Here is a 14,193-nt window from a genome sequence, read left to right on the forward strand (position 1 = left end):
ACCAGGCTGGTCTCGAACTCACAGAGATCCACCTGCCTCTGCCTCCCAAGTGCTGGGATTAAAGGCGTGTGCCACCACCGCCCGGCAAAATATACAGTTTTAAATGATTAGACTAAAGAAAGCAAGAAAAGACAGCGTCAAATAAATCAACCTCAGACAGACATGGAATAGCCCTACTGAAGGTAACATGTATTATCTACAATGACTTATGGACTTGGGAAGGGTGGCAAAGGCTGTATGGTCTCTAGCTACTCAGAATGCAGTCAGGAGGCTCAACTGGGCATCTGAGCCAAGTCTGGGCAACAATAAGAATCCCCTTGCAAGAAAACTTACAAGTTCTGAAATTAATAAATGTAAAACAAGTGTTAGACCTTTTTAACCCCCGTTTTTGAGGGGAAAGTAGCAAATGACCAGAGCAATTTTTACAACTTCTGTTTCAACAAATTCTATTTGCCTTTTTTCAGCCTGCCTTCACAGGTGTACTCACATGCATCCATTTCAAACTTGTTTCTTAAGAAAAATTCAAGAAGAAAAGGAATCAATAGGTCAAGATAGAATCTAGCCAGGAAGAATTTCTAGGTTTGCTAAAAAACAAAGTACTGTTCTTTATCTGTATCACATGTATGCACACAAACCTTGGAAGACCTGAATTAAAAAGAGCCGGTTCCAAAGGGGAGAGTGGGAGTAGATGTGGGAAAGAGGCCAAGAGCAGGAAAACAAAGCCTCCAGCATGCGCTGCCGTAACTGTTGCCCATCTAGTTCTTAAGGGAGGAGCAGCTACCACTGCTCACTCTTACTAAGCACTTACCACTTACCAAATGCTCATTCTCTAAGGCATATGCACCATACTTCGCATCTCCTCGGCCTCCAGGTGTGGCTGTCAAAGGTGTGCTTCTCACCTCGCGATGGAGTTTAGCAAGGTCCTTGCGGTAGTTTCGAAGTTTAGACATCATGGGATTACGGAAAGTCAGGGGTGCATACCGTAGTTCTTCCTCCATTTCTGCCAACTAGGAAGGCAGAGAGGAGTAAGTAGACAGCCTGGTTTCTCCCTAACCTGGGCATACGCTAGTTTAAACTTTACCACAGGCTACCAAAATAGCAACTCTATTTTGTGGCAGGGCCAAACGCCATGCTCACTGTAAGTACCTGAAGGAGTTTCTAGTAGACACTCAAGGAAGTATGTTATGGGGCTGGAAAGACAATAAAGTGCTTGCTTTGCAAAGATGAAGACCTAAATTAAATCCTCAGAACCTATGTAAATAAAGTGGGGGATGGTAGTATGTACTTATACTCCCAGTGCTGGCCAGTGTAGCCCAGTATAGTCTACTTAGCAAGTTCCAGGCCAGTGAGAGAACCTGTTTCAATAAAGAATAAAGAAAACTGCAAAGTGGATGGAGCCTGAAGAATGAGATCACATGAATGCGCACCTAAATATACACGTGAACTTCCACCACAAGCTAAGGATGTGATGAATGCACCCATGGTAGAGTGCCTACCTACCAACACTGTACGTGTAAGGACTTAGGCTCTATACCTAACACTGTAAATAACACACAGGACCCATGAAGTATACATCTGTGCTAATAAGTTTAACAAAGGTCAGTTACTGATCATAGTGGGCAGCTTCACGAAAGGCATGGGAATGCCCTATTATTCATATCAGGAATGCATCATCAAATGCTTGTACTTCAGAAATCTTCAAACTTTACCTATTTGTGTTAAGCCACCTTCACACCCATTCCCACCAGTCAGCCTCATTTATTAAGTGTTGATAGTGGTGTTAACTTGGCAGGATCTAGAATCACCTAGGGGACAAATTTCTGGATACACCTGTTATCAAGGGCAGCCTCTGGGATGATTTTGATTGCATTACTCAAGGATGCGAAGGACTGACCATTGTGGGTGGCACCATCCCCTACCCAGGATCCTGGACTGCATGGAGAAAGAGCTGAGCAGTAGCATGCATTTACATCGTGCTCTGTGATGTGACCAGCTGCTCCAGGGTCTGCTGCCTCACCTGTCTACAACAGAGGACTGGAGCGCTGCACTGTGAGCCAGACAAACCTCTCCTTTAATGTGCTTTTGTCAGAGTATTTTATACAATAACAAAAGAGAACCTAAGAGTTACAAACAGTCCAAATCAAGATGAGTAGACAGGAAAAGGTTACCTGTTAAGAAGTCATAGTATTTACAGAACAGACCAAAACCAAGTACAAGAAACAAGGACTTGCTCCTGTCCTCACCGTTTCATTTGCTTCCTGTTGTTTTTCATCAAAATCTCTGACCAGCTTCTTCTTCTCTTCTAGAAAAGACAAGTGCATTCCAAACGTTTATTACTGCTTCTGTGCATTTGTAGAGGCCATTCCCACTGCTTAGAATAAACTTCCCATTTGTCCCTGGGTGGGGGTGGCAACACTTAACCCCCTAGAGGCTTAGAGACTTGCTCTCATCTCACTGTACCTGAAGAATGCCTACTGCACTGGCATTTAGTACCCAGGGAAATATTTCTGCTGAGGACAAAGTCTAGCCTAACAATTATGTGGTTCTAAAGCCAACAGCATCCTATTACAGGTTTAAATTAATAATCTCGTCTAACCTTTTCTCCTCCCACCCTCATGGAGGGCAGGCACTCTCGCATCAATAGGAATGTCTACCAACACTGGGTTTCCAAAGTGAGTCTGTAACCACCACTATTCTGCAAAAACAAACTCAAAATTCACCCCCTCTGCTCATAGTGTGATGCATCTCTCGCACCCGTGGTGGCATGGACAATGACTTGAGCATGAGACTGCCATTCCTTTCTCAGCCCTTCACGTGTCTGCCAAATTGCTGCACACATTTGTTTGCTTATTTGCTTAAGCGGGCTCTCCCTATGTTGGCCAGGCTGCCTTCAACTTTTAATCCTCCTGGCTTAGTCTCCCAAATGCTAGAGTTATAGGTGAGTACAACCACTCCTGCTGTTTTGTCTTTAACAGAAACTACTGATCTTCCCTTTTAGCAATAAGAGAACAAGCTTGCTTCAGAGTAATAATATCTAAATGCATATTATTTCACCTTTACTATGTTTCTTCTGATTATAATATGAAGATTTTCCACTTAAAATATACATTTCCTTTAAAGCTAACTGTATTAGACACATATTTTACATGAATACATTGATAAAGGAAGAATGTCTCAATAACTAAAAATGGCACCTAGCAGAGTAAAAATGACTGAGGTACTTGGAATGCTGTCACCTGGTAAACCTTTGTAGTGGGGAGAGCCCTGATTAGTCAGGGGAATTCGGTTGGGAACCAGCATAGGACCTGCCTTAACATGAAAGCATGGTTAATTTTCTTCATTTCTGTGGCTATAAAACAGGGAAGCAGATCATCCCTTCATAGCTAACAAGAAGCAATCAGTTTTATTTGAGAAGAATTTGAATTTCTAACAATGTATGCATCCACTAGGTGTGGTGGCTTACACCTTTAATACCATGCAGAGGCTGGTGGATCTCTGAGTTTGAGGCCAGTATGGTCTACGAAGTGAGTTCCAGAGCTTAAAAACAAACAAAAACAAAAATAAAAACCAAAATCGTTCACCTGAATGAGCTACATGAGGAAACCTATACATGATCTACTTATTACAAAGTTATTATAACTTAAAATAGTTTCTGAACTCAATTTTTTTTTTCAAGATAGAGTTTCTCTGTAGCTTTGGAGCCTGTCCTGGAACTAGCTCTTGTAGACCAGGCTGGCCTCGAACTCACAGAGATCTGCCTGTCTCTGCTTCACAAGTACTGGGATTAAAGGCATGCGCCACCACCGCCGGGCTTCATTTTTTCTCTTTTGAAACAGGGTCTCATATAGTTCAAAACTCACCACTTCCTCAGTAGTCAAGCATGACCTCTTGCCACCACCTCCCAACTCCCCATTTACTATGCCTACCCACTGCTGATTGACACTCCCTTAACATACACAAGGCACTCCCAGCAAACTAGCCTACATACTACTCACAAAACAAAAACCCCAAACAAAATAAACAAAGCCCAATGACCCATTACTTAAAAAACAATACAAATGGGGGGGGGGGGCTGGAGAGATGGCTCAGTGGTTAAGAGCACTGGCTGCTCTTCCAGAGGTCCTGAGTTCGATTCCCAGCAAACACATGGTGGCTGACAACCATCTGTAATGAGATCTGGCACCCTCCTCTGGTGTGCGGGCATACATGGAAGCAGAATGTTGTATACTTAATAAATAAATAAATCTTTAAAAAAAAACAATACAAATGGGGAAAAGTTTAGCCCTTTCACTGTTCCTGAGGGGTGTGTTCTAAGCCACCAATAATGAAAAATACTTGCAACCAAGAATGGTCACTTGCACAGAGCAGTAAAGCACTCTAATGTAATAACGTGCCCCCAAAAAGCCAAGTGTCACTACTACTATGACAAAGCCTATCTCCAAACTCAAGCACACCCTCTTCGTGACCCACGCTAGAAAGCGCACAGCACAGTATTGTATACATACCTATATTGCTTCCCTAGCTTGGATCTTTCTATAACTGTGCCACTCTTTGTTATTCATTTACTTGAGGCAAATTCTAGAATAACTCAAGAAAGTGACAGTGGCAGGGAGAGGTAGCATTTGATGAGGGGAATGCTTTTACCAATTCTGTGTCACTGGTATCTTCACTCGTTCTGGATGGAGCTGTTATTCTGCCTGACCTTATAAAACCCAAGCGTCCTATTACGAGTGCCCTACAACTATATACTATTCTTCTAGGTAATGTATTACCTTTCAAAACAGAACTTCATGTTTGAGCTCCTTTATGGAGTCCTAGATTTAAAACAAAGAGAAGGCATAAGAAAGAAACCATTCCTTTTGGTGAAGAAGCTAGAAAAGCTCTTTCCAGTCTTGGCTCCAAGATTACCAAAAAGGACCACAGTCACGCACAGGCAATGCACTGTATGAACTGTGACAGGTGCGTGCCCAAGGACAACGCCACCAAGAGGTTCAGAACACTGTAAAGGCTGCTGCCTGCCATTGGGGACAGCAACAGGAAACAATGGACAATTATGTGCTTCCCAAGCTCTATGTCAAGCTGCATGACTACGGGAGCTGTGCCATTCACAGCAAGGTAGTCAGGAATCAATCTTGTGATGCCGGAAGCCCTAACACCCTCACCATGATTTAGACATGCTAGTGCTGCCCCTTGATCTCCACCAAAGCCTGTTAGGATGGAAAAAATCTGTGAAAAATAGATGCTGGAAAAGCAAAATTCAGAAGTCAAAAGAGGCTTGTCTATTCAGCTGAGCGGCCACTAGCTGCTTTCTTATGCTTTAGTCTTACCCACCAGTCAACATTACAGCTAGGATGAATTTAGAGATTACCAACTCCATTTTACAACCTCAGAAACTAGAACCTGGACAGCCATGTTCCCTAAGTGGCATGGACCACACGGTGGTCTCTGCTGCTTGACGAAGTTCCAGTATTTCAGCACTGCAGATCACACTTCTTCAGCACCTTTTTATTTTTATTTTTAATGATTCTCACTACTGGGAAATTTTGTAAAGGATAAAAATGTGTACAATGGTAGTCTCTCCAAACAAAAATTCTTTGGAAAGAAATCCCCGCCACTGCAGAACCAGGAATTCCATTGTGCTCTCCTAATTACACCAAGAACAGGAAAGTTAAGAGAATTATTAGGCGCCTGATCCCAAAGAAGAAAAGCCTACAACTCAGATCCGGAGCCTGAGGCCATTAACGGCGAGAGTTCAGTTAATACAGAGAAATCAGAATGGTACAGTATAATGGGAAAAGAGTTAAGACATCAGGACCGTCCCTTCTGGGAGCATTATGAGGGGAACAGGCCCATATAGTAAGACTAAGAAACTGTAGTAGTATGTTTGCTCCCCAGAAGTCCTTTTCCCATCCATGGTCAGGCATTTGGCTAAGGGTCTCCATTCCCTTGGGAGCTTAGGAAAGTCCCTGCTTGACAATGCAGTTTATTCTTCTTATCCCTGGCAAGTGGAACTTATGGCCCTTCTCTAACAGATGACTGGTGCCTATTGTCAAGATCAGTGCTAGATTCCTCAACAACCCCTGATCTCAAGCCACACCCCAGCTCATAAGCCCCTGGTTTCCCACTCAATCCTATGTGCAACTATACAGTAAAAAAGGTGTAATATTTTCTCAATTAAAGGCCAGCGTCAGGTGTGTCTGTTTCCTCGTCTCCCTGCCCCCCAACTCCACACATTCACTTTGGAACCTGAACCCCCACCAAAGTAGGTCTCCAGCACCTAAGGCCAAAGGAATATGTATGTGGTGACATTGGCTTTAAGAAGCGAGTCTCTTGACATGGAATCCAATCCTTCGGTATATGGCTGTGTAGAACTGAAGGACGTTAGAGCATACATCCTTTAACAACCAATAAAATATTCTAAAAACAAAAACAAAAAAATCTCTTACTCTTTTAGGGAGCTGGAATCCATGCTAAAATCAACCACAAAGCAGAATTGTATAGTGGGAAGGATGGGCCCCCAAACCAAGAGTGAGCCACTGGAAGCAATTGCATCTACCTCATCTGTCAGATATGAGTGAAGGGGGAGGGTCAACTGCTTCATTTGATAAAGGGGTTAGCATCATATTCTGGAATTAAATGGAAACAGGCTTTGAAAACAGCTAGAAAAGGCTCAAGTTGATGCACTATGAAGGTTGTCACCCTCTCCTTATATACTGGCTCATTAGTGAAAACCTTCAGTTTCATCAAGACCATTTGCTTCGAGCACACTAGTGTGACACTGCTGTGGCCTACGGGTTCTATCTGTAGACTAACAAGGTACTCTCTGCATCTGTTGCATTTGTAAGTGCAGTGCAGCAATAGTGACTGCAGAGGGCAGTGTGGGTGATGAGTGGGATAAAGAGATCAGTGATTATCATACATGGTAAGACCGTCACTGCCATAAAACCTTCCTGAACTAGGACACACAGTGACAGCTATCCTTCAAGGCCAAGAGCGAATACAGACTATGCTTTGGGGAAATAAGCATCTCTTGCTTCGGTTGTTTTAATAGGTGTACATATCAATATGAAGAGTAATGAAAATGTGAAAAATAGAAATAAAATTATTCTGTTTACTCAGCTATTTTCTTCTAAGACCTCATAGTACCCATAACAACCCAAAATGATTTTTGCAGTAATTTAACAAATATATATGTAATTCTTTTTTTTTTTTTTTTAAGACAGGGTCTCACTGTACCCCAGATTGGCCTTGAACTGCCTCCTAAGTATGCACCGCCACACTCAGGTTAGGATGTGCTGGGCACTACTCCTGGGAGTTTATGATACACACAGAACAGAACAAAATGCTATTTCATTTCTAGTTCATAGTTCAAACTTAAGCCAGCACCAGAAATCCTTCGAGCGCAGTTAAGACAGTTACTGATCTGTTCAGGAGGTGGGGCCTGAGCATGTGCATCTAACAAGTTCCCGGTGCTTCCAAACTCCTTTTCTAGTCACAGAGAGACAAACAATATGCTACATCATAAATGTGTAAAAGTGCTGAGTACATTAGAAAGTAAGTGTTCCGAGACCAGGAGTAGTGGTGCACACCTTCAATCTCAGCACGCAGGCAGGTTTTTATGAGTTCAAGGCCAGCCTGGTCTATAGATGGAGTTCCAGGTCAGCCAGGGCTACACGGAGAAACAAGCAAAGCAAAAATCAAAACCAAACAACAAAAAAGAGCATCCTAAGAATAGCTGTATACAGAGCTAATAAATGTAAATAAAAAGAGCAAATTCCCAGATATTAATAATAGCTAGTAGCTCTCACTACTACCAGGTGGTATTACATACATTAAGTCATTTACCCTCTCACAAAAATCCCAGGAAGTTAGATGCTATGTTTTATTTTTAGAGGAAACTAGTTTGGCTAAAATAACTTGCAAGGTAGCCAGTCTGAAGCCAGCCTTTCTCTCTTCCTCCACCTGCCCCCACTCACCACATAATGTATATAAAATCCAGTCTAGAACTCTCTTTGTAACTAGGTAACTCCCACAGATTCTCCTGTTTCTACAGCCCAAGTGCTGGGGTTAAAAGTATTTGCCACTGGCAAATTCTTGGTTTTTACATTTACTATATTAATAAATTCTTCATAATGGTTTTAATGGCAGAAAAATATTTTGTCAGGCTAGGTACAGAATACACTCTACAGGTAGACAGTCCCATCTAAAACTCAAACGAAACTGCTCCTTATATTTAAGTTCCTCCACTCAACGATCACGTGAGAAAACACGGAAACGTCAATCTTCCTACTCTTATCCACCAGTCTCATAAATCTGCCTCAGAACCACCTGTTGGATTTAAGGGCTCACTCTCCAGAGTCCCACGCTTACCCAATCAACTGCCACGGAAGCTCCTAACACAGTCTCATATCCATCCCGTCTCACATCCTCTAGCCAGCTACCGCAGCCTTGCTTCGAAAATGAAATCCACATTACTCAGCTGCTTAGCTTCCTTGCGGATTTCCCCTACGACATCCAAAAGTCTTGATGGGACACAGTCAAGTTCCTCTTCAGTGTGGCTGTGTGACTTCCCTCACCTCCCGCCTGTCTCACCCATAAACTAAACTCTATGTTTAGAATTATTTAAAACTTTTCATTGCCTACTAAACGACCAAACTCTTACATCCCCAACCCCTAATCTCACTATTTTAAAAAGTCGTCTTACTGAAACACAGGACCGCAGACTTAACCTCCTATGCCCCGGGGAGAGGCAGATAACTAAGAATTTGAGGCTCTAGGACAAGAAAAGATCTCTAGGAGACGACACCCTAATGTCTATCCCTTTGCACGCCCCGTCAGGCCAAGTGGCTGCAGGAGTCCCCGGGCGTCGGGGGCAGGACGACAGCAGGGGGCGTGCCCGAATGGGAAGCGGGGAGCCCGGGGTCCACATCTGGGAGGACCGCACCGGGCGGAGTTCTACTGGTCTGGCCCCGCCCCAGCCTCACCGGTCCCTGCGGTCCCCAGCAGTCGCTCGGGCACCCCTCGTAGGTCTTCCAGGAGGCCGCGGAAGATCTCGTGCAGCTTCTCGAAATGCTCGGAGGAGGCGGCCGAGGTGGCCATGGTGCAAGCTGCACGTGAGCGTCGGCCTCTGAGACTCCGGGCGCAGGGCCCACTCCCTCCTCAGCGATCAGCTGCCCGGTCCCGAAGCCATCATCGCGACAGCCGCACCTGGGCCGCCCGGAACCAGGCGCTTCCGGGGTCCTTCGAGCAGGATGCCCTGCCCTTGCTGTCACCGCACGGGCGCCGGGCACCAAAGCCTGACGGAAAGCCGGGGTGGGGACGTCCCCTGACTACTCCAGGGGCGCGGCGCCACGGCGGGGACGAGCAGCTCTCTCCGACGTGGAGACAGCCAGTCGGGCTGGGGAGGTTCCAGGCGAAGAGCCCGAGGAAGCCCGCGGGACGGGCGCCTCGGCCGCCTCATCCGGGCCCACCGGCCCTGCAGTGCATGCTGGGGGTTGTAGTTGAGTGAGGTTCCACTGTGCAGGGGCGTGGGAGGCCAGTCCTGTTGCGCAGTGACTGGAAAGCACTGGAGCCTCTACATCATCCTCGCTATCACTGCAATTTGTTCTGCCACTACTTCGGCTAAATGTTCACTCTTAGCCCTAGATAGATAGGTGAGCAGAGTCCTGCCTGCCCTCGAATGGAAAACACTATTATTGGGGGACTTTAAGTGGACAGGGTCACGTGCTTTCAGAAGCGGAAACTAGGCTGTGTGATACCAAAATACACTCAGCTTCTAGGGGCTGAGCCAGTCTAAGTTCATTAGGCTGGCCTGGGTTCTCACAGCAGGTTAAGCATAGATATTGCGCAAAGACCAAGTCATATATTGAAAAAATAGATTTTTATCTCTGCCCTTGGGTAATTTATGATCTGGTGTGGAAGACAGACCCGTGTAGCCGTGTCTTATCTACCATTAAGTAAATTATATCAACAATCATGAAGTCCTTCCTGGCCTTCCATGGGTATTTGTTTCTATGTATACTGCTGACGTGGTTTGCACAAAGAGCCTGCTCTCAGAAGTTTGCGTGAGAGTTCAGTGTTTATACATGGAAAGATATATATGGGCTGCTGATGTAACCGGGGAGTACAATGCTTCTCTAGCATAAGCAAGCCCTACATTCCATTTTCCAAGGTGTGTAGGGGAGCAGGTAATGTTTGGGTTATTTTTATCTTTGAGGCCGTGGTTTTTGCTTGCTTGAATTCATTAATCACTGAATTTAATAAAATGTAATATGTGTTGTGCAGAGATGACAAAGTCTGAGGTTGTTAGTGGTGGTGCAAAGTTTTGATAGACCAAAAGTAGTGTCGCACGCTTTTAATCCCAGCACTTGGGAGGCAGAGGCAGGTGGATCACTGAGTTCAAGTACAGCCTGGTCTACAGAGTGAGTTCTAGGACAGCCAGGGCTACCCAGAGAAAATAAAATTAAAACATGCATGAGTGTAAATGTGCTGCCTGTGGAGCCCAGAAGAGGGGGTTGGATCCCCTGGAGCTGGAGTTACAGGTGGTTGGGAGCTGCCTGTCTTGCATGTAAGAGTCATGTGATCCTAACAGCTGTACCATCTCTTCAGCCCCAAGCCTTCTATTTCTCCATCATAGAAACAAACAAGGAGAATCTGCTATGACCAAGAGCTGTGGAAACAGTGACCTTTGGAAGGTGGCATAATAGGTAAGTAGGAAATAGATAATTTGATGATCACAACCCAAATGAATGGCATGTGACTTGCTGTTGTACTGTAATGTCTCTGGGACACGTGATCCTTTAGGGCGGAAATAGCTGCATAACTATAATAAGTTTTCTTTAGATTACAATTAAATTTTTGTTTTATTCTTATAGTTATCATCTAGAACTACAAACATAATTTAAAAGAACCTTTATTTTCATTGATAGTAGAATATAAATTAAGTAAAATATTAATTCAGTTATTCACTGTATTATCAAAAGTTCTCCAATTTCCCCATAAACTCATTTTTAAGTATATATTTTAATGGTCAGAACAAGCCCACCAGAATTCTTAATTTACAAATATTAGACGTTAAAGATTGTGGTCTTTCACACAAGATGACTTCTGTATAGGCGCCTGCATGTGCATCTGTCGTAGACCATATTTGCCCAGTGCCCACGGAGGTAGACGAGGGTGTTGGATCCTCTAGAACTGAGGTTCTAGATGGTTGTGAGCTGCCATGTAGGTCCTCTGGAACAGCAGCCAGTGCTAAGCCATCCCGTCTCCCCACCCCCAATTGACATCTTAATGTTGTTAAGCTAATGTAAGAGAAAGATTATAAAATTAACTGTGATTACCAGTGTCAGACCTTAGAATAAATTTTCTAAATAAAGACATGTTAATTTTTCACTTTCGTGCTTTGGACTTTTTCTACACACACACACACACACACACACACACACACACACACACACAGAGTTCAAAAGTGTGGCTTTCTATAGGTGTCTATTGCTATTTTTCAGTTGTGGTTTAGTTTTTTTTTTTTTCATTTTTTTCTTTTTCTTCTTTTGTTCTGAGACAGGGTTTCTCTGTATAACAGCCCTAGCTGTCCTGGAATAAGCTCTATAGACCAGGCTATCTTCGAACTCACAGAGATCTGCCTGCCCCTGCCTCTCAAGTGCTGGGATTAAAGGCGTGTGCCACCACCGCCGGGCATGGTTTTACATTCTCAACTGATCCCTTCCTATCATGTATTCCCTCCCAGGATTTTCTTTTTCTAACACTGTTCCCTGCCGCACCTGTGCTTCTCCGTGACCAATTACTTCATGCACAGCGGCTCCCTCTCTTTGCAGCCGTACTCATTAATAGCAAAGACTCCACCTGGGTTTGCTCCACTCTGGTAATTGTCTAAACTATACTGATTTAGGACTTTTCCTTTGTAGCTGCCATGAATTGTGTGGAAACACTCTCAACTTCATGAACACACAGGAAGATGCACAAGGATCAACAGTGACGAGGAAAAGGTCTTTCCTTTTCTCATTGCCTAGGAGAAACAACGGCACAAAACAGAGGCCTCCATGGGTCTGGGGGTCAGTAGCTGAAGCCAGCTTCTCATAAGGCTTCATGACCTCCTTACTGGGCTGAGTAACAGTAGGAAATGACAGTTTAGCTTTACTTTTATTTCTGCCCATTAAATCCACAAACTTCTTAGAGAAGAAAGCTCGCCTGTGGTCTGGACATGGGAAAGTATTTCATGAGCAAATGTTCAGACTGCCAGATTGACTGAAGACATTCCTCTTAAGTATCCCATCATTGGGGCCACAAAGGCCTGCTGTTGGGCCAGGTCACTGGACTCCTGGGGTTCAGCTGAGGTTGCAATGAAGCTCTTGAAGGAGAGGTTGGTTAGTTGGTTGATTGGTTGGTTGGGAGGAGCTACATCTAATCTGCACTGCCATGCACCATCCTTCTAGGGCTTCCATTCTCTGAAGAATAGTTTCCAAAGGAAAACAGGAACTGCGTAGGTCATATAAGGGTCCTCTATCTTAGTCTGTGAAACCACTAGAAATGTTGGCAGGATCAGGAACAAAGTAAGTCCATTCAAACTCAAGATATTTAGAGGAACCTGGCAGTGTACTGGGATTTAACTGGATGGATGCCAAGCAGGCAAGACTCGAAGTTCTGCTCTTTGTGCTTAAGCTTTTGGCCACTTTGAAGGACAATCATCATTTCTTCCAACCTTTTGAGTCCAAACTACCACTTACCAGTCCATAGGGAGGCCCAGCAGGTCACAGCTGACATCCCACAGCCGCCTGGCTATTGTCTTATTACGAGCTTGGCCAGAAACCCATGCCAACTGGCAATCACTGGAAGGGAAACAGATTTGAACAGAAGGTTAAGAATGGAATTTGTGGTTGATGGTGGCACATGTCTTTATTCCCAGCACTCAGGAGGCAGAGGCAGGTGGATCTCTGAGTTCTAGTCTACAGAGCTAGTTACAGGACAGCCAGGGCTACACAAAGAAATCCTGTCTCAAAAAAACAAAAAATTAAAAATGATCAGAATTTGCTTTTTGCCTAGTATAAAGAACATGAGAGAAAAACAATCTAGTGTTCACAGGCCCCCCAATACTTCACAAGGACAGTCCTGCCCCATTCATTCTCTGATCCTTCTGTTTGTTGGCCTCTCTATGTGGTCCTGGCTGGCCTGGAACACTTGTTCTGTGGCCCAGCCTGGCTACAAACTCATGATCCTTTTTGACTTGTGCCCTCCCCTGAAATGCTGGGATTATAGCATATGCCACCACATCCAATCTATTCTCCAGTCTTTCCCCTAAGAAAATATTTCTATCTTCTCCTTATACCATCTCTGAATGCTTTGTCTGTTTTACAATGTGATCAGTGCCTCCCTGACACCTGGACAGCTCCATCTACTTCAAATGAGGCCACAAAGTCTATCCTTCAAGGCCTAGGACAGTGTGCAGGAACTACGGTCCAGCTATTCACATTGGCTGCAGAAGGCATCATTACATGAGTAATGTAATGCTACATGGGGAACAGCTGTGGAGAAATCCTTTTATACACTGTGAAGATGTGTTGCTGTGGTTGATTTAATAAAGAAGCTGACTGGCCAATAGCCGAACAGAATAAAGTTAGGCAGGAGAGCCAAATTGAGAATGCTGGGAAGGAGAAGGGCAGAGTCAGGAGGAGTCACCAGCCAGACACAGAGGGAGCAGGAGATGAATGTGCTATGCTAATAATGGTACTGCCATGTGGCAGAGCATAATTAAGGAATACGGATTAGCAACATGTAAGCATTAGTGATAAGCCTGAGCTATTGGTCAAGCATTTACAATTAATATGTCTCTATGTGGTAATTTGGAAGTGTCTCAAGGGCTGGGAAAACTCTGCTAACAGGGAACTAGAACTAGCTCAGTGGTTGAGCACTGCCTGGCATGCTTGAAGCCCTGTCACAAGGGGACCTGGGGAGGGAGGAGAAGAACAAAAAGCATAAAAGAGAGTGAGTGAGAGGAAGCCACTTTCATAATATCAAACCACTCTGTAATAATGGCAGTAATACCAATCTTGATGGTTCAGATTCTCAACACTGTTGTGTTAGGGACACAGTCCAACCACAAAAAGGTATTCATATGCCTTCTTGGCATTGACATATTCTGCAGGACAGGTATCCAAATTCTGTACCACCTAGAGAATT

At 44.3% G+C, this 14,193-nt stretch overlaps 2 protein-coding genes and 1 long non-coding RNA gene across 3 annotated transcripts in view; 1 reads left to right on the forward strand and 2 right to left on the reverse strand.

Annotated features, from left to right (window-relative positions):
- Positions 1-9,389, reverse strand: part of Vti1b (vesicle transport through interaction with t-SNAREs 1B) — a 14,723-nt gene extending 5,334 nt beyond the window's left edge. Inside the window, exons 1-3 of the mRNA XM_005343259.3 lie at positions 8,985-9,389; positions 2,244-2,302; positions 816-1,007 (exon numbers count right to left, since the gene is read on the reverse strand). Of these exons, the coding sequence (XP_005343316.1) occupies positions 816-1,007; positions 2,244-2,302; positions 8,985-9,099 (366 nt within the window). The 5' untranslated portion in view covers positions 9,100-9,389. The remainder of the gene's footprint in view (positions 1-815; positions 1,008-2,243; positions 2,303-8,984) is intronic.
- An 88-nt stretch (positions 9,390-9,477) lies between these two features.
- Positions 9,478-12,003, forward strand: LOC113456198. Its single transcript, XR_003377043.1, has 3 exons — positions 9,478-9,653; positions 10,609-10,706; positions 11,925-12,003. It is a non-coding gene; the product is annotated as an uncharacterized LOC113456198 (long non-coding RNA).
- The window catches only part of Rdh11 (retinol dehydrogenase 11), a 15,481-nt gene continuing 12,706 nt past the window's right edge, over positions 11,419-14,193 (reverse strand). The window contains exon 7 of the mRNA XM_005343261.3: positions 11,419-12,845. Within this exon, the coding sequence (XP_005343318.1) occupies positions 12,740-12,845 (106 nt within the window). The 3' untranslated portion in view covers positions 11,419-12,739. The remainder of the gene's footprint in view (positions 12,846-14,193) is intronic.

The sequence above is a fragment of the Microtus ochrogaster genome, chromosome 1 (assembly GCF_000317375.1).
Source record: "Microtus ochrogaster isolate Prairie Vole_2 chromosome 1, MicOch1.0, whole genome shotgun sequence".
Classification (NCBI taxonomy): Eukaryota; Metazoa; Chordata; class Mammalia; order Rodentia; family Cricetidae; genus Microtus; species Microtus ochrogaster.